At 47.6% G+C, this 27,621-nt stretch overlaps 2 protein-coding genes across 3 annotated transcripts in view; one reads left to right on the top strand and one right to left on the bottom strand.

Annotated features, from left to right (window-relative positions):
• Positions 1-14,490, bottom strand: part of TIMP3 (TIMP metallopeptidase inhibitor 3) — a 57,151-nt gene extending 42,661 nt beyond the window's left edge. Inside the window, exon 1 of the mRNA XM_066358228.1 lies at positions 14,081-14,490. Coding sequence (XP_066214325.1) covers positions 14,081-14,201 — 121 coding nt within the window. The 5' untranslated portion in view covers positions 14,202-14,490. The remainder of the gene's footprint in view (positions 1-14,080) is intronic.
• Positions 1-27,621, top strand: part of SYN3 (synapsin III) — a 445,360-nt gene that overhangs the window by 188,351 nt on the left and 229,388 nt on the right. The window lies entirely within an intron of this gene.

Raw genomic sequence — 27,621 nt, 5'->3', positions numbered from 1 at the left:
TCCTCTCAGCGCCCCCTCCCAACACTCTCCTGCAATTAGATGCATACCATGTTCCAACCTGGTACACTGATCTAGCCCCACTGGGAAGGCAGGGTGGACAAGTGTTCTTCCCACCCTCCTCCACCAGGCCAGGAATGCGGCCGTCATGAACTACAGCAGCCAAAGAATCAGCCGAGCCAGAGGACATGTGCCTGCTTTGTTTGGGCATGTGCTGGAGTCCAGAGCCTGTCTGTTCTGGTCCTTCCTGGCAGCACAGTGAGGCAGAAAGTGCTAGGAGAAAGGAGAATGATCCAGGCCATAGGGTGGGATGGTGAAGGAATACCACGGACCAGGAAACAGAAATACCTGCTTGAATACCAGCTGTGCCGCTGCATGGCTGGGTGACCTTGGACATAATCTGTAATTAAGAACTCAGAATCTAGAGTCAGGCAGCCTGGGCTCAAATCCTGGCTCTACCACATACTACCTGCATTCTAGGAAAATCCCTTATAGCCTCTCTCAGCCTCAGTTTTCCTGTCTGTAAAGTAGGCCAATGGCAGTAACAATTCGTAATATGAAGGTTTAGTAAATAATAGACTTAATAGGTATTACATAAAGTTCTCAGAACAGCTGTCAATAGATATTAACCACTTTAATATTTAAGTCCCCTAAACCCAACTTTCCTCATCTGCCCAACAGAAATAAGACCACCTTCTGGTGGGGTGGTGCTAAGAGTTTACGGGGATAATGCACGGAAAGGTTGTAGAACATAAAAATGATTCCGTCAGTGTTACATATTATCAAATATCGTACCACTCGTTTATTCTGGTTTCAGCTGGATCTCGTAATCCAACCTCTCCCACCAGTGTGCACCTCAGTTTCCCCTTATGTCAAAGGAGGGCAGAGTCCGATGGCTTTACGGTGTCACAGCACATGGTGCCCTGAAAGTCACGTACGGCAAGACTAAGTCAGGAAGGAGCCCTTAGAGCCTTGATTGGCCCCCACGCATCTCCAGTTTCCCCACTTCTCTGCGCGGCTCATAAAAATACTAGGAGGAGGAAATGAAGAGATGCCTAGGGCTCACCAATATTGCCTCGACCTGCACTGTCCTATTAGCATGGTGGCCATTAACCACAGGTGGCTGTTAAGCACTGGAAATCTGACTAGTCCAAACTGAGATGTACTGTGAGGATAAAATACATATTAGCTTTCAAAAACTTAAAGACTTTTTACCCCACTAATAACTTTATTAGTTGATTACCATGTTGAAATGATAATATTTTGCATATATCAAGCTAATTTTACCTGGTCTTTTTCTTCTTTTTAAACATGGCTATGAGGAAATTTAAAATTACATGCATGGCCCGCATTTGTGTCTTGCGATGTTATTTCTACTGAACAGTGCTGGTCTAGCCTTACCCTTTCAGTCTCCCTGCTTTTCAGTCAGCCAACATGAAACTCAGCTCCGAGGGATACAGGAGGAATTTGAACTATTTAGGGTTAACTCTTTTTAAACAAAATAAAACACAGATGTTAACTATCCAGGTGGGGCATTAAATTTTAAGAGCCTCCTCCAGGAATCTCCTCTGGCTCGAAGGAGCCCTGAATAAATAAAATCCGTCAAGCTGACAGAGCACCCCATGGAGTCCGCACACTTGTCAGCACCCGGGGGTCACGTCTGCACGCTGGCTCCCCAGGCCACCTCTCGTCTTCTGTGTTAGGAAAGGAGGGGCAGTGGCTTTGGTCATATTTTCCAAGACAATCACCACTATTTAGCACAGCAGTTTGAAACAGCTTTTTCTTATTGGGTTGGTTAGTGTCCAATATGTCAAAACTGATTTTTCTTCTTTCTCTCTCTCTCTCTCTCTCTCTGTTTCTCACTCTTTCTGTTTCTCTCTCTCTCAAGAGACTTTTACTGCATCACTACTGTGCACCAGGCAGTGAGCTGGTGAGCAAGACATGACTCCCTTTACTCCAGCTTGCTCACCATCCTGGGGGAGGCACCAAGTTGTGATACTATGACGGCTGACATTCATCAAGTCCTTCCTAAATGTCAGGCAGTGGGCCAAGCCAGTGACTCCATTATCCTAGTGAATTCTCCCCCAAGCCCATGAGGTTCCGAGTACTATTATGGCATGCTCCATTTTACAGTAAGAAAGATGAGGCTGAGAAGGATAGACTTGCCTGGGATCATACAACGGGCAATGAATGAAACCAAGGTCTGAACGAGGCAGTCCAATTATGGGACCTGTGCTCTTGACTACCCCAGGTACGGTGCAGAGTGTGATACTAAGCACATAAGCAGTGTTTTCTGGAGACACAGAGGATAGGGTACATTATTTTGCCTGAAACAGCAGTTGGTCTTATTCACTCCAAGACCCTACAATACAAAGGGAATTCACATTAAAATTTTGGATTTCTGGCTTATTCTAAGAGACTGGAAACCTGGAATCACACTTTGGTAGATGAGCTGGAGAGCAGTCCACTGCAGAGGGACATGCACTCTTCCGTTCACTGTCCCCAGCACTCTCCATTGCTGCCCCCATTCCAAAGCCAAAGATGAGAGGCTACTTAGCATCACATTACCCCACAGTTTCACTGCTTATCTAATAATAAAGAAATACTTTTAGTACCCATTTATCCCTCCAAAGTGGGAAGACAAGAGATCAGGGAACCACCTGTATACTTTCCGGCAGGAGTAAGTAATGTTTCGGTATGTTTCATACGCAAACATAAGGTAGAAATCAAAACTTTTCATGTGAAACTTGATTTTTAAATGTTAATGTTGACACAATTAAACACACACATGTACGGGCAAAACAAAGCATCTCTGGGTCGGTTTCTGTGACCGTCCCTCTGTAAGCGTTTGGGTTTGTGATCGGACCCAGATGAAAGGTAAGGAGATCCAGGCCATGAAAATTAATCAAAGGAGGAACTGGCCCTGTGCCAGCCTTTCCTCACTGTACCCACCTGCTCAGAAATGCACCCTGGAAATAATAGGGGTATTAGGGTTCTTTCACATCTCTCTGTCCTCCTGGTGAACATCTATCTACATCAGGAAGGCACGGGATCTTTGAGGGGTCTCCACTCTGTTGTTGGGAAGGGGAATGGATTGTGCTTGTTTAAAAGGGCCATACACTTGATCTAGGTCTTCCAAACCCCTCCTCACTCACGTGAACAAGGTTCCACCAAATCAGACGCATCTGACTCACAGGTGCTGACCTGAGCCGGTCTTTCATGAGAGAAGTCTTCTCAGCTACAAAGGTTTGTGCCAAGAAATTGGCCTGATTTCCTAGAGCAGGGGACTGCTCAGGTCGACTGTGGATCAGGAATTATTACTATGTGCCCACAGTGCTGAGCGGGGACTGACTGAGGTGGCAGGTCACCAATGTGACCTGGTTGAGTTGCATCCCTTTCCAGAGGAGGTGACATGGGTCTGGGTATTTGTTTTCCTGAATTAATTTCTGACAGGCTGGCGCAGAAGTATAATACACCTAATTCCCATCTCTTGTCTGTCAGATTCAGTTGTGGTGTTAATGGGTTTCAAAAAAATTGTTACCAAGCCCTCTGGCGATCAATGGCAGACCGTGAAGTGACCTTGATGTTTAATTCTTGCCATCGGCGGGGTCTGCAAGGTTGTTATCTATTTGGCAAGTCAGTTCTGCTGCAACAGGAAGTTTGGTGGTCAAATTATATTGTCTGATAAAGTATGTCAGCTCATTAGTGGTTTTGTTCAGCCGATGCCCTCGTCTGCTTTTACAACCACGAAGATCCTGGCTCTTCTTTTAATAGGACCATATTTCTAAAGAAGCTACCTCCTGAAAAGTGTTGTGGATGGATTGGCTGCTCAATTATTCAGCAAGATGAGATCTCCCCTCCCAAAGGAACTTGGAGCCAGAAACACTTGATATCTAGTAGGCATTCAGGAAAATATCGATTACTATAACTGTATGTGAAAAAAAAAGGGGGGGCATACGTGCCACAGAGAGCCAGTCCTGCTATTTCACAGTAAGAAACAGACATCCGGGACATCACCAGGGTGATTCTCAGAATCAGGTGGTGACCCGAGAACTAGAACCCAGGTGTCCTGTCTCCCGGCCAGCGCTCACTCCTGCACACAGGCACATCTCCACCCTCTGGGGTAGACGGGGGTTGGGGGTGGAGAGGGAACATGGTTCAACGTCCAAGTTCAGTATCACCAATGATTCCCATTGGCTACCCAGCAGCACCTTCCACCCGAGCCTCTCAGAGGCAGACGTGCTGAGGCAGCCTAAAGAGGGCCGGGAGGCATCCGGCCCTTGAAGAGAACACGGGGTTTGGCCTCAGGAGATGTGGGTTCCGATCCCAATTCTGTGCGGCCAGACCCCTGAATCACACCAGTTCTCAGAATCACACCTGTTTAATAGGAACAGTGGCCTGCCGTCCTGTATTCTTCTGTGGAATGTTGTGGTCATCAAATAAGATCAAGGGAACTTAAGACTCTAAAATGTGGAGAGTTATGAAAAGATAGAGTGGGAAACTTTGCCCTTTGTTTCTCTGTCCTTGGGAGGCAGTGTGACAAGAGCATTCAACTTGAAGAGAGGGTGTCAAACAGCCATGATTTTTGAAACTCAGCGCTCTGTGTGTGACTCTGGAAAATGTCATATCACTCCTCCGTGCTGCACTTTCCTCACTGAAAACAGAGCCATGAATTATTTCACTTAATCACCAACCCAATGTGTAACATACCGTTATTCCCCCGTTTTTCAGATGAGGGAAACTGAGGCTAGAGAACTTGCCCCAGTTTGTGAGCATCAGAGCCCACAAGAGCTACTAAGTTTCCAAGTCTCAAAGGCTGAGTCTATTTAGGATGATAAAGACTAAGTTAAATGGAGAACTCTCCTAACTCCTGAGCGGCGATCACTTTGCCAAACACTGGTAATTCCTCCAGCAAGGGGGCTGAAGCCACTTCTTCATGAAGTCTGACCCACGTTGCAAGGTTCCCCTTCCCCATGTCCTACTCTGGGGATCACAGGGGCCCTGAAGTTTCTGAATGAAACAGTCTTTCTCTGCAGGCAACCAGGCTAGGCTGGCTACCCTATGCCTTGTGCCCTCATTCCAGGAGGGATCAAAGACATGGGGAGGGGAAGGGGATAATGGCTATGCAGTATTTTAGGTCTCGAGTTCCCAAATGGCTCTGGTCTGCTCAAGATTTCCCCTCTCCTTACCCCTCCCCACCCCCTGTCTCCCTAAGGCTCTGTTTTTCCACCAGCTGAACTTTACCTTGGGCTTTCTGAGGCCAAACTTCTGGCTTTCCTTCTCTTCCCCACCCCCACAAAAAGCCAGGTGGCCACAGGGCTGAGAATACTTAAGTCCTTACCCTCTGTGCCGAGAATGCCATTAGGTGATAAAGTTTCCATAACCATAAATCAGAACTGGGTGTTGGGTAGCCTGGAGCGTCCCTTTCATGGCAGCCAAGCCGTCCCAGCCTGGCAGGTGGCTTGTGCATGGACCAGGAAAGGTTCCGCAGGGCCCCCACCACCTCCCTCCAGACACTAATGTTTTAGCCACTGAGCACTCTCTGCTCACTACGGCCCGGGATGGGCACCTTGCGACCTCCTGTCAAACACTATTTAGCAAGTCCCTTTAGCTAGAATCAATACTCTTCTGCGCCAGCCTGTCAGAAATTAATTCAGGAAAACAAATACCCAAACCCATGTCACCTCCTCTGGAAAGGAATGCAACTCAACCAGGTCACATCGGTGACCTGCCACCTCAGTCAGCCCCCGCTCAGCACTGTGGGCACATAGTAGAAAGGCAAGGGTGTTAAATGGACCTGCCCGGAGGGAGGAGAGATGATAAACTGGTGTGGCACAAAGGAACCCTGCTCAGAGGGGCAAAGATCACTGATTTACTAGAGCCCACAATCTATATATTTCCAGCATTCCAATAAGACAACCCAAATCGTATGCTGCTGGCATCCAATAAACCAAATACTGCTTCCCAGGCTTAAGAAAACACCAAGTTTCTTTCCTTTTGGTTGCAACTAATTGGTGTATTAGCTGATTATTTCAGAATAGTATTAGACTAGACTAGTGTCAGCAGAGATGGATCTAGTTTAATTGTTGTTGGGTTTTTTTAATGGAAAAGTAATCAACTCTCAATACATGAAGTTGTGATGGGTAATTTTTCCAAGCATGGAATTCTTTGGAGGAAAATTAATGAAAATAGATCTTGGTGTTGAAAAAGCTGGAAACTGCTGGTTTGGTCAAAAGAACACGGGGTTAGGAATTAGAAACAGGGTCAAGGCTTGGTTTTGTTAAGATCATCCTGTAATAAAATTGGGAACAGCGGGGGAGGCAGGGGCTATGGGAAAAGATGGAAGGGAAGCAGAGAGAGGGGACCCCCGACAAGGGGGAGTCAAAGAACCTAAGTGAGGAAAGTCGCATGAGGGGGTATATCTTCCCACGTCCAGAGCATCCTCGCTCTTGGTCTGTACTGGAGACTTGATTCAGAAGACATGTTTTGGGGACTGACTAGCAAGTTTAGGTTCCAGCTCCTCTCCTTCTTGGTGGTGTGATTTTGGACTGGCAAGTTTACGACTCTAGCCTCACAGGGTAACTGGTATACAAGCAAGGGGTTTGGCTCCATGCCTGGCACACAGTTAAGTGCACCCTAATGTAAGGTAGCTGTCATTTTTGGTGATCCCCTGCTGGGGTGGCATTTAGAAATCTCCACATTTTGTTTCTGCTGGGAGGGTGGTGGAGTACTATGTCTAGAAAACGGGTTTGGACTTACCAAGCGATGCAGAGAGCACGGCAGGTGCCTCCCCTCCCAGCGGGGTCACACGTCTCCCTTTGGGTGGTGCACAGACCCGAGGTTCCACCCAGCCAAAAACGACCCCCTCTGTGAATTTCCCATGCAGCTTTGGAGAATCTGGTTTCTGCTAAAGATGGTGTTTTTAAACATGTTTAAAATTTGGGCAAGGTGTGACTGTTCTGCACCAATGCCAGGAGTAGGCAGGGGAATGGGACCAGCTGATACTTGGAGAACGAGAACTTAAGAAGGGTGTTCAAAACCAAGGGGAGGGCATGGGCTGAGGCCCACAGGGAGCCTATAAACCGCTGGGGCCAGAAGGGCCAGTGCTGGGAGGATGGATGATGAAGAGGTGGGCAGGGGCCAGACTAGCCCTGAAGAGCCATTTAATGAGACCAGAGGAGTTTCAATGAGGACACTGAAAGTCTCTCTTAACCAGCCCTTCCAGCTGCTGTAATGATGACAAGCCCCAGAGTCATTCTTGGCTGAGACCCACCCTGCCTCCCTCTCTAAAGTTCATCTCCACGCCACCCCACCTCTCCCAACCGGGCGCCATCCTAATGCAGTAACAAGGGCAGTAGAGGGACAAAGGGATGTGTCCCCCTTGCTGCCACCATGAGCCCAGCCAGAGCCAGTCAACGAGGACACACCTTTGAGTTAGCAAATAAACCCTGTGCACGTGTCTTCAAAATACAGCCACATAGGCTTGAATTATGGTTCACATAAAACCCCAAAATCAAAGAACTTACCAATAAAACGAGAGGCCCATTGCTTGTTATGAAAACAAAAAACTGAAACCATCTTACAGAATTACTTGAACCGCAACAAATCAAGGGCCACGGCTTTCCTGGCATGTAAGTCCCTTTCTCCCTATAAAATTGCTTCCATCAGTTTGGTCTAAGGGCCCCAAATTGTGCACACTTTTAAGGGACAAAGGAATAAGCAAAAAAAAAAAATTTTTTTTTAACCCTGCAACATCAAGAAAAATTGCCCCATTTGGAAGAAGCATGAAAGCATTACATAGGGCTGTAATTGTTCCTCCATCCCTTCATTTTGCACATCTAAAAAGAACTGCTTTCTTTTTATAAAATATATGTTACAGTTTAATATTATTTTGTATTAGTTTGGTGTACAGCATAGTGGTTGGACAGTCCTATCATTTACAGAGTGTTCCCCCGATATTTCCAGTACCCACCTGGCACCATACACAGTTACTACAATATTATTGACTATATTCCTTGTGCTGTACTTTACACCCCCCTGACTGTTCTGGAACTCCCAATCTGTACTTCTCAGTCCCTTCACCTTTTTCACGGAGCCCCTTAACCCCTGTCCCCTCTTGCAACCATCCCTCTTTTCTTTGTATCTATGAGACTGTTTCAGTTTTATGTGTTTATTCATTTTGTCCTTTGCTACATTTAAGTGAAATCGTATGGTATTTGTCTTTCTCTGACTTACTTATTTCACTTAGCATAATACCCTCTAGGTCCATCCATGTTATCACAAATGTTAAGATTTCATTCTTTTTTATGACCAAGTAATATTCCATTACATATATGTACCACAGCTTTTTTATATACTTGTCTATCGCTGGGCACTTGGGTTACCTTGGCTATGATAAATAACACTGCAATGAACATAAGGGTGCAAACAGTCTTTCTAATTAGTGTTTTGGGTTTCTTCAGCTATGTACCCAGAAGTGGGATCACTGGGTCATCAGGCCATTCCATTTTTAATTTTGTGAGGACCCTGCATGCTGTTTTCCATTAGAAAAGGACTATGTTAACACAGCCACTCTCGAGGGCAAACTTGCAGGAACTACTAAAATGTAAAATGCACATACCTGTGTCCAGTAATTCCAGTTGTACATTTCCCATAGAGATACATTGGTACCCATGGAAAAGACGATTGTGCAGTGACTGTTGTAGCACTATTTGTAAGCATGAAAAGCTGTTCGAAACCTAGACATCTATCAACAGGCGAATGGCTCAAAAAATAAGTACCTATACTTACAGGGATATTATAGTATAGTATTATAGTCATATAATAGCATACAGAAACATATATAGCATAATATGACATACTATATAATATAATGTAATATATAGCATAGTAGTTGATTATACGTTTTTGAACCAGGTTGCAGGGGTTTAAATAAGGGCTCTGCTATAACCTTGAACAAGTCACCTACTTTTTCTAAGCCTCAGTTTTCTCCTCTGTAAAATGAAGCTGATAATAGCACACCTGCCTCACAAGACTGTTGAGAGAATTACATGAGTTGATGCATGCTAATTATTTAGAATGGTGCCTAGCACAGATTAATTGTTCCATAATTAGTTTTTTAAATTATAGCCCTATGGAATACTGTACCTAAAATGAATGAAGCAGACCCATTTCTATGTTAACTGAGACCAATCTCTAATACACATTGTACAACAACAACAACAAAAAGCAGAATGCTGTATGCTGTATTTCACTATTTATAGTGTTCTATTGTACTGGTTGTGTTTCCAAAGGGAAAAGCTCCTCTAAATTTTCTATATGTACCTACATATGTAAATGCACAGGGGGAAAGGGTCTGCAGAAGGAGCTAGAAATAGAGGAAGTGATCAAAAAAGATTTTACTTTTATCTGATTTTAGATAGATAGAGAGATGATAGATAGATAGATAGATGATAGATAATAGATAGATAGATATAGATAGATGATAGACACATACATACATACATACATACATACAGATACACATGGACATGGTATGTATTCAGATAGATAGATGATAGATAAATAGATAGATAGATGATAGGTTGTTGATAGACACATACATACATACATACATACATACACATGTGGACATAATATGTATTCACATAATACTTGTAACTTTAAAATGTGGATAAGAATTAAAGGGCTGAGGTGGTACAATTATTCCCCATCTATAAATGAGGGTACTAAAGTTTAAAGATGTCCAATAACATATCTAAGCACACTTAGCCAACAAGCCCTGGAGGATTTCAGCCTGCTCTGACCGCCCCATGGCCTTTCCACCACCCCACACTGCCTGTCCGGGCCAGCCAGGCGTTGACTATGACAAAGGCTAAAAATAAGGGGCCTCCTTGTCCATACTGGCTGGAGTGGTGACAACCAAATGCAATGCAGAACTGTGTTGTTGTTTTTGTTGTTCACTAGCAAACCTGTTGGAATGTGCTGCTCAGCAGTGGGACTGAATGGTTCCTGCTGTTCCCACAGAACAAACAAAAATCCCTCCACCCAGGCCACTTCATGGGTGCTCTTCTAGCCTTATCTATCCAGGGATCATGAAAGGGACACAGGACGGTTGGAGGGGCACCTTCTCCAGCTGGTAGGACCCAATCTCCTACCTCTCTGGGTTTCCATCCACTATCCTGGCATTCTGCATACTGAACACCTAGAAGGGAAGAGCATCCAAGCCTGAGGCGTCTTATCTCTAAGAGCTCTGCTCCTCCCTGTGCCTCCGTGAGACAGACTGAGTCCTTTCCTTCACTTGGACTTGGTGATTTTGAGGGTCTCTTCCAGTTCAATTAGCCAATGAACATCAGAAATTTTCCTTTCTTTCTCTCCATTTATACTCTAATACCCTAACATAATAAGTACTCCCTCCCATAACATTTAATGAAAAGCTCTGGCCATTTGGGTATCTCCATATTTTAAAAAACTTCTCACATCTGTAAGTAAAGCATTCTTCAAATGTTAACAGTCCACTCCACCTTGGTCCTAGGAGCAGTCATCTGACTTAGAATGTCAAGGGCAAATAAAAGTCAAAAAGTTATTGAAGACTAGCATAACTAACAGTGCATTTAGCCTTATGTGGTAGCTGGGTGACCTTGGGCAAGCACTACATCTCTCAGCCCCAGTGTTTTCCCTCTGAAAGAGTGGATGGAACACCTGCTATCCAGGTTGCTATGAGTGCATTACTCTGGCAGGAATCAGAGGTCCCCCTTCCCTCCTACCAAGAGCTGCTTTCCTCTTTCCAAGGTTTCCAAGATGTCGGTCAGCCTGGGTCCGCTCCCCAAGAGGCAGGCTCCTCTCTGAAGTCTGATCCTTTTTTTCTTCCTTAAGTCACAAAGCCCAGTGTGGGGTGTCATTGTGTGTGCTACTGAGAGGGAATGGAGCTGGCTTCTTTGAAAATGGCTTCTGTGCTAAAACCACAACCTCGGATCTGATACTGAAGGAATCTGCTGGCACCGGTCCCTGTCAGAACAATTCTGAGATATCCAGGGACCATCCTCCAGGACTGGCAGCGGGCCCACGAGTGGAGCCTTCTTCTCCAGTTCCCAACAGGCTCAGGGGTCAGGCCCCCAACCCATTCCTCTGTGCAGGGGCACGGGGAGCCAAGAGAAGGGCTCGGAGCTCCAAAAGCAAAATTCTCTCTCCACAGCCCGCCCCCCATAGAAACACCTTCCTACACACACACACACACACACACACACACACACACACACACACACACACACGGACGCTGCCCAGCCCTTCGGAGCTGGACAGAGCTGCTGGAACAGGATCTATCAGGCCAGAGCTGCCTTCTTCATTCCCAGACCCCTCCCTTCTTTCCTCCAGAGTCAAGGTTTTATCAGGAGTTTCAAGGGCATGACTGGCAGGGAGGGGGCCACAGACATCGTAGCTGCTGCCAAGTCCTTTTCTTTCCCCTACAGTGTGTTTTATAAGCCAGCATGTAGTTTACTCTTCTCCTAAACACTTCACTAGGGTGCAGGGCCTGGAGTTGCCATAGAAACACCTTTGAACTCCTCCTCACCCAGAAGACTGCCAATCCCCAGGGCTTTGGGGGAGAAAGGCAAAAGGAGACACCTGTGGATGAGGAGAAAGGAGAGGGAAGGCCATGGGGGGAAGGGGGCTGCTCCTAGAGAGGGCTAAGCTAGGCATGCCATGCCCTACACCCGGCAACATGGCACCAGGCCACAAAGAGAAAAGAGCCAGGAAGGTTCTGGAAGAGGAAGTTAGTGAGCTGGCTTGAGCGTCTCTAATGAGCTACAGTGTTGATCAGTGGGTTCATTGGGGTCAAGGAGAATGGAGAGCTGTTATACATTTCTTCCAGGGAGAGAACGGGCAGTCTTCAACCCGGATCGGAAACTAGAACAGCTGTGACTAGGAGAGCTGGGAGCCCCTACTGGACAGCAGCAGGGTACTGGAAGACAGCGGAGGTCAGCAAGCAAGCAGCCCACATCCACACCTCCCATTTCTAAAAGCATTATCTCATCGCGGCCGCTAGTGCAGTGCACCAAACCCAGGCAGAACAATTCGGGATCAGGGCCAGCGTATCGAAGATTTTTGTTTTTTTGTTTTTAGTTTTGCTACCACAATGTTTTGGTCTTTGGGTACTTCCTGGTAACTTAGCCTTTCTCTGAGCAGTTTATTGGGGCGAGGGGGAGTGTTTCTTGAAGAAATCACAAGAAACTTTCTGCCCAGGCCCACAGCAGGAAACCTAAGCAGTAAACAGAGTCAGGCAGTGTCCCCATTGGAAGTGGGGTTTCCTGGCTTGTTTCCACTGTTCCCTGGTCAGCTTGCAGGGTAGAAACCCAAAAGCCATGGGCGGGAGGGAGGAGGCAGCGTGAGTTCTCCCTCTCCCCACATACCAGAAAGTCCAGGGAACACACCAGAACCATTGTCGAACAAAAAAGGATGCCCTGATTCCACCTGTCAGATTCCTGGCCCAGTGTGTGCTCCTCATTGAGCAAGACCAGAAACCATTGGCAGCTGTAGCTCCCAACACTACTCATGTAGGAATGTCACCTATACAGGGTGAGACGAGAAGGCCAAGTGGAATTTGGGTGGGGTCACTCAGAGGAGGAGGGAGAAAACCTTCCAGGCCTCAGGCAGCTCAGAAGAATCCTTCCAGGCAATCCACAAACCCAGGGACCAGCTAGGTTCCCCTGGGAGAGGGATGGGTATGCAACTCAAGCCCTAGGAAACCTCTAACTAGGGTGACCCTTGGCTACACAAACACCCAGCCATGCTAACTGGACTGACCTGGTCACCGCAGCCACCTCCTTGACTTCTCCTAGACTAGGCCGGGCCCACCAGCAGTGCCCCTCCCAACTTCAGCTGCCTGCCCTGCCAGGCTTGTCTCCTCCCCTCCTCCTCTGCAGCACACTTGTGGAGGCCCTCACCCAGAACCCAGTGGAAAATTTCCTTCCCCTTTATGACCGCACTTAAAACACACATGCTCCATTCTTCACCTCTGAATCGACTCAGCAGAGCGGCTAGACTGTGTCCCACCTCAACCCCAGCCGCACGCACATGCACACACAGACACACACACAGCAGGGCCCCTGGACTTGCATGCTTTATGAGCTGGAAAGGAGAGGAGAGATGTTTTCCAGCTGCCACTCCACCTCTCCCCATCCAAACAAGTGTCCTGAACACTCCCAAACAAGCTCTCCCAGGACATGCGAGGCCCTCGATAACAACTCGTTCTACTTTGTACTGAGTCTCTCTAGTCAAGAAGACACAAGTCTAGTTTAGAATTGTCACTGTGCCGTGTGACCTGTGGCATCTTTGTTCTTTTGGTGGCAAATCTATCTTCTACTGCTCCTTCTCCCCCTTCTCACACACATGCAAGAAGAAGAAAAAAATAGCCTTCCTGTGAATTCTCACAGCTATGTGATAAGTGATCCCTCACACACGCCACCTCCTGCTTGCTATCAACACTCTGAAATACAGTTCCTCCCGGGAAGGGTCAGCCCTACCGCCTTCTTCTTTCCCCCATAAATCCACCCACATTTAGCAGTCCAGGAAGCTCCATTAGCATTTGCCTGAGAAACGCAGGACTGGGTCTCAATGAGAAGAATGACCTTCTTGGGTGCAGATGATACAAACTCAGAAAACTTCAAGTTTCTCCTACAACTATTTGTGCACATGGCTGGTAACTTTTTTTTTTTTTACTAAACTATTCAACGTCCCAGCAGTTTAGGTGGCATTCCAGGTTTTAGGAACCCTTTCCTCCTTACCCCCAGCCCTCCCTCCCACCATCGTGAAAAGGGAATTTTACCAAATGTCAAAAGACCCGATAGGGACCTCATAACCTAAAAGAAGAGCAAAGGCTGTAAAGGGTTTATTCTGCCACCGGGGGGTTTCTCTGCAGTGCATCTCCCCCCTCGGCTATGTCAGAACCCCCGCTCCAAGCCCAGGCAGAAAAAAAGCGGGGTTCGCCATGCCACCCCAAGCAGTGAGCAGCGGTCTCAGTCCCGGCTACAGCGCGTGAGTGAGCGCGCACTGCAGGGGCTCCCGCGGGGACGCACGGAGCGCTTACCTATGTCAGAGTTGCAGAAGGCATCCTGGGGGTGGCTGGGAGAGCATGTGCACGCCTCGGCACCCCAGTCCCCCAGGCTCCAGCTGCCTAGGAGCACGACTAGCCCAAGCCAGGGAGTCATTGCCGCTGCTGGGGCTACTGCTCGCCTCTCCAAAGTTGCCGTGAGCGCCGCCGGCGGGGCTGCTGCAGCCGAGCTCGTCCACCAGACCCTACGGGACAACTTTGGCCTCGGGTGCACTACCCAAAGGGACGAGATGGGGTGCGGCGAGGCTGCCTAGGCGCTGGCACACGGCTCTGCGGGTCGGCGGTCTCTCCGGGTCAAGGAACGGGAGCGGGAGCAGGAGCAGGCGCTGGAGGAGCGGGAGGACAAGTCGTGCAGAGAGCCCGCCTGCTGCCCGCTCTGCGCCGCTGCCGGGCGGCCCAGTAATATACCGCGGGTACCCCCGGCACCCCCTCTCAGGGGCCCGCCCCTCCGACCAATCGCAGAGCCGCATTACCTCATCGGCCCTCCGAAAAGGGGGCGGGGCCGGGGGCGCGGGGCGACGGGGCGGGGCCACCTGGGACCGTTCAGATCCTTATAGGGAATAATGCGGCTGTGGGCACGCGAGTTGGATGGGCTGGGACGCGCCTCCTACCCGCGTTGGCGGAATAGCCCGCCGAGCAGTGCGGGTGTGCCCTCTCTGGCCCGCACCTTTGCCACATGCCCGCGCGCCCTCTGGACACCTCTGACCCAAATCAGAATCAACTACTGCCCACTCCAGCAACAACCCTCCGCGGGTCAGAGGCGGCCCTGGCCCTGAGGACGTTTACTGAGCGTGGAAGGAAGGCTAGCGAAAAGACCACCTCTCCACCTTCTCTGGAAAGGTGGCCTCAGAGGCTGGAAAACCAGGTAGACGATTTACACTCTCCACAGTACCCCCCGCCCCAAACCCAGCCCCCGACTTTTCTGGATGTGAGGAAGCCATCTGCCTTGCGAAGCTGGCTCTAATAGGTGGGCTCCCGGGACTCGCCTGGTGTAAATTGTGAAGTCATTCAACAAACACTATTCTGGATGTTGGGATCAGCAAAACAAAGTTCTTGTTCCCATGGAACTTCCAGGTAAACACATACAGTTACCCTGTATCACCACAGGGTAACTGTCTGTGGTGATAGTGCTGGAAAGAAAAGTGAGTAATGGGTTAGAAATGACTGGGGCCGGAGGCACTGCTTTCCTCTGAGGAGGTGACATCCCAGATGAGATGTGAACAAGAAGAAGGCTCTGCCTTGTTAGAGTCTGGGAGGAGAGAACACCAGTCAGGCAGAATGGGCAAGTGCAAAGCCCGGAGATTAGATAAACAGTTAAGTAGAAAGGGCAGGAGGACATGGTAATCCCACTGAGAGCAGACAGGTCTCCACCCTTCAACAAAAAATTTGGTAGCAAACTGATCCAAAACGGGGGTAAAACCAGATCCTGGAGGACTATCCAAGATCCTAGACTACGAACTATATATAATGGATAATTGCTCATAACTTAATACGGTGACTCTCCTTATTTATTTAGTACCATCTTGATTCCGCGTTATATTTTAGATAGCTCACCTCATTATCCCTCACAATCATAGGTACGGAAAACACAATGTTTTAATCATGCTTTCCAGATGAGCAAACTGGCACAGAAAGGAACTCAGATCACTCATTTCCACTGTGAGAGAAGTTTTTTCTCTAGACTGTGGCAGCAGTTAGCTCTAACTGTGCAAATGCCTTGTGCGGCTGGAGTCGTCTACCTTTTCCCTCTGGTGTCTCTCTCCCTTTCTCTACCAATGCATCCCGGTTAGAAAGAGATGCGGCTGCTTTGGCTGTAGAGATACTAAAAGTTGAGAACAAAATAAGAGCTGTCCTGCTCAGAAATGCAAGTTCAACCTCTTCCTCAGAAACTCCTCTGTTTACCCCTCGGAAGAGTGACATTGAGATGACAGAAGCAGAGGATTGTATTGAAAATGGCATTTCCAAGAACATTTTTAAAATTCTTTTTTATCCCTTAAAATTCTTAGCTATAAGGAAAAGGAGTCTCATTTTCACATTTTTTTCTGTCTCGTCCCCTTCCCGACTTTTAAGACCCTTCCCACCTCGACTCTTAACTGTAGCCTGACCCTTACAGATCTTCCCCCTCTCAATGTTTACGGCACTTTGCTCATTGTTTTATGGAGTATGTTTGTCTTATTTCACTGACCAACCACACTAGAAAGACTTTGATGCTTGAGATATTTGGTCACACTGCTTTTTTGCCCTCAACATACAAAATAAGGTCTCAGCAGACTTGGGTGTAGCTGTGACCAGCAGTCCACTGAGTCTTGAGCACTGGACATTCAGGAAACCATTCCAAGGATTGAAGTGGAATGAGGGCATACTTGGTGGGATTTGAGAGTTTTGCTTATTCCTGCACAGTGCCAGTCATGTGGAAGGTTTTATAGGCCTTTTCTGCCCAAATCCACTTTGGATAAGCATCTTATGTGATAGAGGTCCTCTCTTCTCTTTTTCTTCTTTTCACATTAAAGTTTTGTTCAACATGCCGAAGTTTTCTCCAAGGGAAGGCTTGCCTAGAATATGAGTTTGAGTCAGATAACTTTTGCTGAACTTTAAGCCCCTGGTTCCTTATAGAAAGCATCTGAAGCATTTCAATTATGGCAACTACTTTTCCAGCTGCAAGTAATGAAATCATCCTTTGGTTTAGTTCCTCTCGCCACCCTAGTCGGTGCAGCGTTGTTGGAGTTTATCTTCCCTTTCAATTGGGAAGTTCTCCCTAATGTCTAACCTGAGGGGGACTCCCTTCTGCCCACCCATGCGAGGTCAGCTCAGTCATCATCTTAAAGAAAAGGAGAAAAAGCTCTGTGGGCATTGGTGCAAAGGGGCCCTTCTGCCAGAGTTAGCCCGTCTGGCAAGCAGACATCACAGCCGTCCATCCAGATGTCATCATGTCCATGGACCTCACATGTAAGAATTACTTTCTCAAGGCCACTTTATTATAAGGTATATGGAGTGGACCTTGGGCTAATGGTAAGGGTAAAGATACTGGCTCCCCCACTTTTTCTTGACAGCTAAGAACAATGATAGATTTATAAACCTTGGAAGAACTGAAGATGTTTCAAAATGTGTCTGGCCTGCCTTTAAGCCTACGAGGCTGAGCTGATATTTCCTTTCCTGGAACTTTTCTGGAAAAGATATTTCCATGACCACTCACCCCCTTCCTATCACGTTACAGAATGCTGGAGTTTCTGGGAAATCTCCCGTAAACATGTAGAGTTCCCAATCCTCTTCTTATCAGACTTGAAAAATAAGGTTCAGACAGGTAAAGGAATGTTCCCAACATCTCGTGGTCAGCTAGCTGCAGAGCCAAGATCGTGAGGTCGCTGCCTGATCCCTCCCCTAGGCTCTCACTCGTGGACCTCTGCTGCCCACTGTGGCGCGTGACCCAGTGCTTGCACTCTGGCCATGGAAACCCCAGCCACTCACAGTCCTGGATCTGCACTTCAGATCTGCAGATGAGTTCGTCTCAGAGTCTTTGTACAGTGACCGACACATGAAGAATTTCACCTACAATGACTGACCAAGAAACTGACGATGATTATCATCACCTCTCCCCGCTCAGCCACGTGAGCCGATTAGAACAAGAGCAGCTCTCTCTGCCTCAGAAGTTTATCTCTTGTATGTTTATTTTATCCCTTTCCAAATTATTATCTAACACCTTTTGAAAATATTCCAAACATATTGTTGTGAAGAGATGCATGAAAACTGTCTTTCAGGGAGACAATAGATGCTTGGGTTAAAACAAACAAACAAACCAAAAAAAAGCACAAAAGATCTGAAATGTGTTCCAAAAGTTGCTGCAGAAAAGTGGTATGTGTGGACACGTCCCCTCACCGATCCAGGCTTCAGTTTCCACTTTTTATTGGTTTTAATGGTCTCCAGGATCCTGTTTGGCTCAAAAAGTCAACGCTTTCATGGAAAATTCTCAAAGAGAAGGTGGGTGTTACTGAAGGGAAGATAGATCTTGCCATTTGAACAAGTGTGAGGCAAATCAAATGTGCCCAAGATGGAAGCACATCTGTGAATCTCTCAATCAACAATCATTGAGTTCTTACTCTGGTCGGTCCTCCGAAACTGAGGCTGAAAACAATGATTAGGCTGCGAAGGCACAGGGGAGGCTGAGGTCTTGTTTCTGATAGAGCTCCGTTGTAACTACTTGTTTTTCTATCTGTTTGCCTCTTGAATCATAAGCACTAAAAGATGAGGAAGTGTCTTTTTTACTGTCTCCATACATTATTGCCAAACTTTATTGACCTCCTATACTGTGCTCAGGTCGAAACTTAAATGCTGCCTTCTCCAGGAAGCCTTTTTGGATTTCCCTCCCCAGTCTTCATCAACCCCCTCCTATGGATCCCCATGCACCCTGTGCTTCTCTCTCAGCTGCCTGTAATGTGGTTGTTTTCCTGTCTGCTTCCCTTCCTGGACTGTAAGCCCTTTAAGGACAGGGATCAAGTGTTGGTAACAAAGAAATCAGTGAGAATTGGTTGAATGAGTGGATTTGATTGGCACTACTAACCCCTTCCCAGTACTCAGATGGGCAGGTGGAGCTTGCAGAGCCCTATCCCTCTGGCCAGTGCTAGGGGGCGCTGTAAGCCAGAGAACACCCATTCCCTCAGCCTACATTCTCAGCCGGTCTCTGACAAGGCGGGAGCCGCACCGTTCCACAGTCAGTGGGTGCGGGTGCCTTTGAGTGGGTGAAGCGAACCCCTCCCGTCTGCAGGAGCCACAAAGCTCTCAGTCAGCATCCCGTCTGAGTCCGCAGCTGCCTGGCTTCTCCACCCTCAAGTTGGCCACATGTCAACCCGAAGGGGAGACGTGCTCTTGGGAAGAGAGAGTACCATGAATCATGGGTTGGGGGCAAGGTGGGGAGGGATCGTGGATCTGGGAACACAGCAGAGGATGCCACGGTCCCACTCTTCCTGAGCTGGCCTCTGGAAATTGAACCTGGAGAAGGCGCAGACAAAGACCTGTATTGTTTCCGTTGCCCCGTAGAGAAACACCTCTTTTCTCCCCTGCTTTTTCCCCCCAAGCCCGCAGTCCATCTGAAACTCATTACATTCAAAACAGCCTTCCCGGAGCAGCAGACAGCCCAGGTCCACCCATCACCAGGAGCCCTGGCCCGACCCTCAGTGGGGCTGCTCCCCAACACTGGGGAATTGGGAACGTCAATTGGTGGGGACGTCAGGTTCTTTCTGCTGCGTCTGGCACCAACAGGGAATGAACACCTTTCCTGGCTTCCATCTGGAACCGGTTTTATGGCAGTAAAATTGCGGAGTGTCTCTGGCCCCAGCTCTTCCCCAGCCCTACTCAGGAATGAAGACCCCTCAGTGAGGTTCTCTGGCTGCTTCACCTGAACCCTGGGATTTTCACAGGTCTTTCAACCCCCAGCTACTCCCAGGGATTTTAAGCCACAAAACACATGTGCCCCATACAGACATGTTGTGCCCCGTGTTTTCTGGGGTGGTAGGAGATGGGAAACTGTTAATATTCCAGCTCTTGCCTTTTTTTAAAAAATTGTTTTTTTAATGTCTGTGTGCTTAGTCGATCATTTCTGCAAAGGCTAATATGAAGTATTATAGAAGGAAAAGATCTCCTCGGCCCTGTCCTAATGTCTTCCTTATGCCCGTGAAGTTCATGGGTTTTTCCTTTGTGGTTTCTTTAAAGGTTGAATGCTGTTTCTCACAGTAGATGCACATGAGTGTGTCTCTGCCAGGTGTCCTCGTGGCTTAGGAGGGGATGGGCCGGAGGCATGCTGGCCTCCTCTCAGGCTGGGCTGGAGACCAGGTTTCTGCCAAGGCACCTGACTCTTTTCAGTGGAACCTGCTGGAACTGAGACTGACCTGTCCTGGACTATAGGCATGGTCCAAAAAGATTGACACCACTGATCACACATCCTTCCTTAACCTTGGCAGCTCAGCCCACCCACTCTGGGTTTTACATTGTACCTCTCCAACTGTACCTTCTTGGTCTTCTTGGTGGACTCCTCAGGCTCTTCCTGTCACTGAAGTGTGGGTGTTCCCCAGTTTTCTGTCCTGGGCTCCCTTCCCGTCCCTTCCCCTCCAGCTCCCACCTTCTCCCCCAGTTCTCCCTACCACTGTGCCATGTGCACTGGAGCGGGCACTGCAGGCAGCAGGACCCCGCTGAGCGTCGGTCTGGGTCCAGCTTCCCTCTGGAGGTCCCATGGCTGCCTCGGGCCCCAAAGGCTCCAAAACTCATTGTCTTTTCCTCTCATTCCCCCTGCAGTGTTACCTATCCCCACCAACTGGGCCACCATTCACCAAGTCCTACCGGGTTCTCACTCCACTCATCTTCAACCCTCCCCTTCTCCCATTCCCACTATTTCTGGCTTGGGTCAGGCCCCTGTGGATTCTTTCCTGACAATTTCAATAGTCACATAATTGGTCACCCTGCCGCGGGGTCTTTCTCAATCAAATTCAACATTTGCACAGCTGTTCCTGAAAAGCTTTTAAAATATAAATCTGAAATCATGCTGTCCTTTGCTTCCAGTGATTCATTTGTTGTCCATGGCTTGCTGAACAAAGCCTCACACTCCACAGAAAGGCATACAAGGCGTCTGTGATCTGGCTCTCCCAGGCCGGGCCCTGCAGAGCGGGACCGTTCCCATAGAAGACAATGTGATACCTACCTCTGAAGTTATGCAACAGCGCCCCTGCGCCTGTCCTTGCTTATCTCTCCAAGCCTATGCCCTAATTCCCATCTCCCAACCTTTTCTGTTCCAGCCATCAGTTTCCTGCCCCTGAGGCTTTGTTCACACTGTACTCTTTGCCTGGAATCCAACCCCACCCCACCCCTCCATCTCATCTGTCAGGATTCTTTTATCTTTCAGAATTCAGCTAGAGCCGTTTCCCTTCCCTGTAACACTCACTGACCTTGGGATGATACTCTGGAAAAGACTTCTAAGATGAGGAAAAGGAAGGAAAACTCGCCTCAGTTGAATACCAGCTCTGTACACATCACTTCCAATACAGTATTTCCTCCAATGCTCACAACCCTTAGGAATAGATATTATTTTGCACCCATTTTACAGTCAAGAAAACTGAGGTAAAACATTACCTTGAAAAGATAGATGCTTCCCCATGTTCATTGCAGCATTATTTACAATAGCCAAGAGGAAACAGCCTAAGTGTCCATCAATGGATGAATGACAGTCATTGTGATGAAAATGGCATGGCAGGCAGTTTCTGGAGGGGTAGGTATGCCCTTCCTATCTCAGAATTTGGGTGGGTGCCACAAGAAAATTACACTTGTGTTATGAAGAAAGGGCCCAGAAACCAGAGGCAGGGCTGATAAAATACTAATCAGTACATTTTAACAGTTATTGAATATGGCTTCATTTCCTCCAGAAATGTCAAGCATGAGACTGAGGCAAAATCAGGGTTTTGTCCCAGTTCTGCCGCACAAAATAGCCACTGACCTTGAGTAAATCAATGAACCCCCTTTCTCCACATGTAGAACCAGTGGATTGGAGTTTATGATTTTTCAAAGCTTCCCAGTGGAACATTCTGGAAGATAGACTGACAAGGAAGTTGGGGACTATGGCTTGTGATAGCAATAAATCTGGGTTTTGATCCTTCTTCACTTTTTTGCTGTGACCTTGAACAAGTTTCTTAACCTCTTGGAGCCTCAGATGTCTAATGGTAAAATGGAGGAGAGAGTCATACTTTATAGGATCTTCAAGAGGATCAAACAAAGTCTGGTGAATAAAGCACTTGACTCTGTGCCTAGCACATAGTAAATTCTCACTGAGAACTTACGTATACCAGGGTATGGCCCTACAGGTATAGAAATGGATGAGACCAGCTCCTGCCCTCAGGTAGCGTATGATCTGTGTTTATTAAGAAGAAGCATATTCTTACATTCCCTTTGACCATGTATGAAATACCCAAGGATGGGATGAGTGCAGGAAGGGGAAGGAAGAGGCAAAGAAAATAAAAACTTAATAGAAATAGCTAATTCTTATAGAGTGCCTACTGGGTGCTGGGCCTTCTTTTGAGTGGTTTGTGTATATTAATTCAGACTAATCCTTATAGCAAAACCTGGTAGATACATGGGATTATCCTCACCATTCCTTTCTTCTTCAGATCTGAAAACAAAGGTGAAGAGTGATTATGTAACTAGCCCAAGATTACGTGGCCAGGATGCTGCAGTGCTGGGATGTGAAACCAGAGCAGTCTGGTTCAAGAACGCATGCCCTTACCCACCCTGCTAGCCTGCTTCTTCATGGAGAAGGTTAACATGCAGGTGCAAGGGACAGGGGCTCAGTGTCTATCACCAGGTGTGTCTTCCTTCCCAGAATGCCTTTCACCCACCAGTCAAGTTGCTGTTAGAACATAAATCAGATATGGTCCCTTTCCGAAGAGACACTTAGTAGGGCAGCAAGTACATCATCAGACCTCCTGGAAAATGACATTCAGTGGAGTCAATGTGATTGCCAGCCCTTGCCTTGAGCTGGAATCAGAACACTTGTTCAAGTCCCATAGCCTCTAAGTTTTTCTCTAAGCTTCTACTCATTTTTTTTTGACAGAGGGAGAGAGTCAGAGGGACAGATAAGGACAGACAGACAGGAAGGGAGACAGATGAGAAGCATCAATTCTTCGTTGTAGCTCCTTAGTTGTTCAGTGATTGCTTTCTCATATGTGTCTTGACAAGGGGCTACAGCAGAGCGAGAGACCCCTTGCTCAAGCCAGCAACCTTGAGCTCAAGCCAGCGACCTTGGGCTTCAAGCCAGTGACGTTTGGGCTCAAGCCAGAGATCATAGGGTCATGTCTATGATCCCAAGAGCAAGCCAGTGACCCGTCGCTCAAGCTGGTGAGCCCATGCTCAAGCTGGATAAGCCCCCACTCAAGCTGGCGACCTCGGGGTTTCGAACCTGGGTCCTCTGTGTACCAGTCTGACACTTTATCCACTGCACCACTGCCTGGTCAAGCAAGTTTCTACTTATTCTTAATGTTAGGATCAACATCTAATTCACAGAGGTTTCAAGGATTAAATAATAGCTAACGTTGACTGAGCATTTATGATGTGCCAGACCCTGTTCTATGTACTTTACAGGTGTCAATTTATTTCTCACAACTTTATAATGTAGGGTTTGTATTATTATGCCCATTTTACAGGAAAGAAAGCTGAGACACAGGGTCAGTGATTTGGCTAAGGTCACACAGTTAAGAAATGGTGGAGCCTGATCAGGCAGTGATGCAGTGGATAGAGCATAGGCCTAGGATGCTGAGGACCCAGTTTCGAAACCCTAAGGTCACCGGCTTGAGCATGTGATCATAAACATCACCCCCTGGTCACTGACTTGAGCCCAAAAGTGGCTGGCTTAAAGCCCAAGGTCGCTGGCTTGAGCAAGGTGTCATTAGTTTGGCTGAAGCCTCCCCACCCTGATCAAGGCACATATGAGAAAGCAATCAATGAACAATTAAGGTATCACAACTATGAGTTGATGCTTCTCATCTCTCTCCCTTCCTGTCTGTCTGTCCCTGTCTGTCTGTCTCTTTCTCAAAAAAAAAAAAAAAAAAAGAAGTAGCGGAACCAGAATTTGAAGTTAAGCATCCAGTTCTGTGCTTTTTATCCCCTCTCTGCACTCCTGTGATCAATTGAAAACATTGTGCAAACACTAAATAATATTGTGGTTCTGTTCTCACTTATCCACATCTGAAATCTTTGTTCACACTGTCCCTCGGCCTGGAGTGCCTGTCCTCCTCACACCTGACTACCTCATTTGTCTAAACAGGGGAAGAGTAAGGTTCTGGGGCCCCCAGTAGTCTGCTAGAGCAGGCTCACACTGGCTTGTGAGAGCCGATGGATAAATTTTCCAGAAATTTTCAAGTTAGTTGTTAAGCACAGTCATTATTGAAAGTTTAATTATATAAACTTACAATTAATTAAAGTATAGTAATAACAAGGGTAATAAATACTTAAAACTCATCACTTTCTAATTATTTTATTATATTATACTCTTATGTGTGTCCTTGTGGTCATTTCCAGTCTATTGTATCTGTATGGTGGGAATGTTATATAATGGGGTGCTACTGCACATTCTTCCCAAATCTGCATTCAGTGACACCACATTGGGACTTAAAATTGGCTATGATCAGAGTATTTACACTACAGCAATTGGCAGATGCTACAAATCAGGGGTTTTTGTCCTGGAGAGCTAGTTAAATATTTACCAACTCACCATTTCCTAGCTGTGTGAGCTTGGACAGGTAACCTTTCTATGTCTCAGTTTTCTCATCTATAAAATAGGAACAGCATTAGGGCCTACCTCACGCAGTTGTGAGCAATAAACAAGATGATGCATGGAAAGGATTTAGGGGAAAGCCTTGCACAGAGTCAGGCATCGATGAATGGCCACTGTCAATATTAAGACAATATAATTATTAGGCATCATCTCCTACAAGTAGCCTTTCCTTCCATCCAAGCAGGGTACTACCCACCATAGATTATCTCTGCTTTGATAGTTCATCACACTGTGCTGGAGTTGTCAATTTCCATGTCATTTTTCCCTCTTTAGAAAGTTCTCTTCTGAGCTCTTAGCACAATGCCTGATCCCCAATAAACTGTTAGATTAGATTAGATGATTATTAGTGAAGAAAGAATTCAGAAGCTACTGAAACACCACAATTTGGAAACTGGAGGTTCCTCTAATTACATTATAAATGTTTAAGAAATTCTTTCCCACATCTAAGCATTACTGGAATATTGTGTTTGGGGCTCATGCCTTGGGAATACCTTCTAATGAGGTTATTTTGGAATCTCAGGAACTAAAATCCCCCAAATGGTGCTCAGACAGACCCACCACACAGTGAACTCTGTTTTATAACAACGTCCTCAGTATGTACAACATGGAGCCCCTGTGCTAGTCCTAGCATGTCAAGTAGGAATATGACCAGTAATTTCCAAACTGCTTGAAGGTGGTTGGAACTGCTTCTGCCTCAAGTATTTAGAGAGAAAAGATCTTGAGGTCACATCAACAAGCTCTAAAAGAGATTGCACACACCTGGTCAGGGAGCCAGTGATTGGAGACTGATTTTAGAGGAAAAAGGAGGGAGTGGCTGAAGGCATGTTGAAAAAGAATTTTATTTTATTTTTTTTTTTGGTCTGTTGTTCCTGTGTATGAGCTGGTTGCTGGCTTATGCAACACTCAGTAATTAAAATGGCTGGAATGCTTTGAATTTTTACAGTAAAGTGAAGGCGGCTAGGAGGCCCGAAGCTAGGGCCAGCTGGAGAGGGGCCCAGAGATCCTCCCCTGACTGCCCCTTGGGCTGGCAGAGGTGGCTGGCATTTGCCTTGGGGTGGAGGTTGAGGGGAGATGGGGAAAAGGGAGGAAGGCAAAGGTATCGGGAGCAGCACGCACTGCTCCCCCCTCCCCTAGTCAGGTGCATCCAGGCGCACCGCCTCTAAAAGGAGGTTGTGCATGGGCCACCCACCTTCTGGAAGTCAATAAAGATTAGTGGTGATGCCCAGGAATGATCAACAGTGATAAAGCTATCTTCTATGAAATATCTACCCTTTGCCAGGTCCCACACTAATAATATTACATATGGTATCTGACTTCAGGGGGCAAAAATCAGAGTATCACTCTCCGGCTCAAAACCCTTTGTGAATTCCTAGTGCATTTAGAATAAATCCTACATGCCTCACCCTCCGCTCCCCAGCATGATGTAGCCCCGCTGCCACCCTCCTGTGCTCTCTGCTCTCTCCAGAGCTCACCATGTTCACGCCACGCTGCTGGCCTCCTTTCAATTCGTTCTCCAAGCCCAGCTCAACGCCTGCGCGGGGCTGCCCCGCGTTTCCCTCAGCCTTCCCCGCGTCTCCCTCAGCCTGCCCCGCGTCTCCCTCAGCCTTCCCCGCGTCTCCCTCAGCCTGCCCCGCGTCTCCCTCAGCCTATCCCGCGTCTCTCAGCCTTCCCCGCGTCTCCCAGCCTTCCTTGCGTCTGTCAGCCTTCCCCGCGTCTCCCTCAGCCTTCCCCGCGCCTCTCAGCCTTCCCCGCGTCTCCCTCAGCCTTCCCCGCGTCTCCCAGCCTTCCTTGCGTCTGTCAGCCTTCCCCGCGTCTCCCTCAGCCTTCCCCGCGCCTCTCAGCCTTCCCCGCGTCTCCCTCAGCCTTCCCCGCGTCTCTCTCAGCCTTCCCCGCGTCTCCCAGCCTTCCTTGCGTCTGTCAGCCTTCCCCGCGCCTCTCAGCCTTCCCCGCGCCTCTCAGCCTTCCCCGCGTCTCCCAGCCTTCCCTGCGTCTCTCTCAGCCTTCCCCGCGTCTCTCAGCCTTCCCCGCGTCTCCCAGCCTTCCCCGCGCCTCTCAGCCTTCCCCGCGTCTCCCTCGGCCTTCCCCGTGTCTCTCTCAGCCCTTCCCCAGGTCCTGCCAGACCCCAGAAATGGGAACTCTGACTGGCTTGTTGTTTCAAGCCACTCAGTTAGTGGCACTTTTGTGGCAGCTCCAGGAAACAAAAGAGACACATTGTATCCAACCTGATTGGCATAATGACCCCACTGAGTGCTTTCTCCCCTGCAGCTATAGGGTGGTCTCACATCCTTTGACAATTTTAAGGGGTCCTACCCCTGGCCTACATGTCCTAAACCATCATGCTGTGGACCTCCTAGGTTCTGTTTTCTTAATAGGAAGGAAGTCTTGGCCTTCTTGATGTGAACAACTCCTCTTTTGGGATTTGCCCAGAATTCATACCTTGATGTTTGTGACTTGCATGACCCAACGTGTTAACGTTGGTAACTATACGTTGTTTGGAAAAAGAAAAACTGACCAGTCCTTCTCATCATTAAGCTTCCAGCTCAGATCAGAGCCAGCTGCCCTAGCTGAAGTAGCACAACTATCCCTGGTCACTCATGCTTCCCATCATCCCGTTTTTCAGATTTCTTTTCAGTACTTATCACTAAATTTTTTTAAAAATCCTATTTGTTTGTTTATTTTTTATTCCTTGTCTTTTCTAATTTGAATGGAAGCTCCTTAAGGTCAAGGCCCTCTCCTGTCTTGTTAACTGTGTTCGCAGTACCCAGATCAGTGTCTAATTCATATTCATCAAGGTCATGGATCTTCACAACAACCCATCAAGCTAGACGTCACTGTCATCATCTTCCAGATAAGCATACTGCAGCTCAGGGAGGTCAAACCACCTGTCCAAGGTCATCCAGGACAAAATGAGGTCACCAAGGTCTGTCTGACATCAAAGCTCATGTTCTGCAATGGGTATACACACTCTTCCTCCCGAACAGCTACTTTAGGAAATTGTGAGAAGATGGTGTCTGAATTTTAAGGGAAGGAACCAGAACACAAGGCTGATGCTGAGCCCGTTAGCAGTGTAATGATGGCGGTACCAAACAACAAGAATGTAAGCACTTGATGGGAACCCACGACACTGGTGTTCTAGTCCAAGTTCAGCCACCTGTGTGAACTCGGATGAGTTGATTACCCTCTCCCTGGGCGGTGTTTTGTTTTGTGTTTTGGA

This window comes from Saccopteryx leptura, chromosome 1 (assembly GCF_036850995.1).
Source record: "Saccopteryx leptura isolate mSacLep1 chromosome 1, mSacLep1_pri_phased_curated, whole genome shotgun sequence".
Taxonomy (NCBI): domain Eukaryota; kingdom Metazoa; phylum Chordata; class Mammalia; order Chiroptera; family Emballonuridae; genus Saccopteryx; species Saccopteryx leptura.
This window is presented reverse-complemented; position numbering and strand designations above follow the sequence as displayed.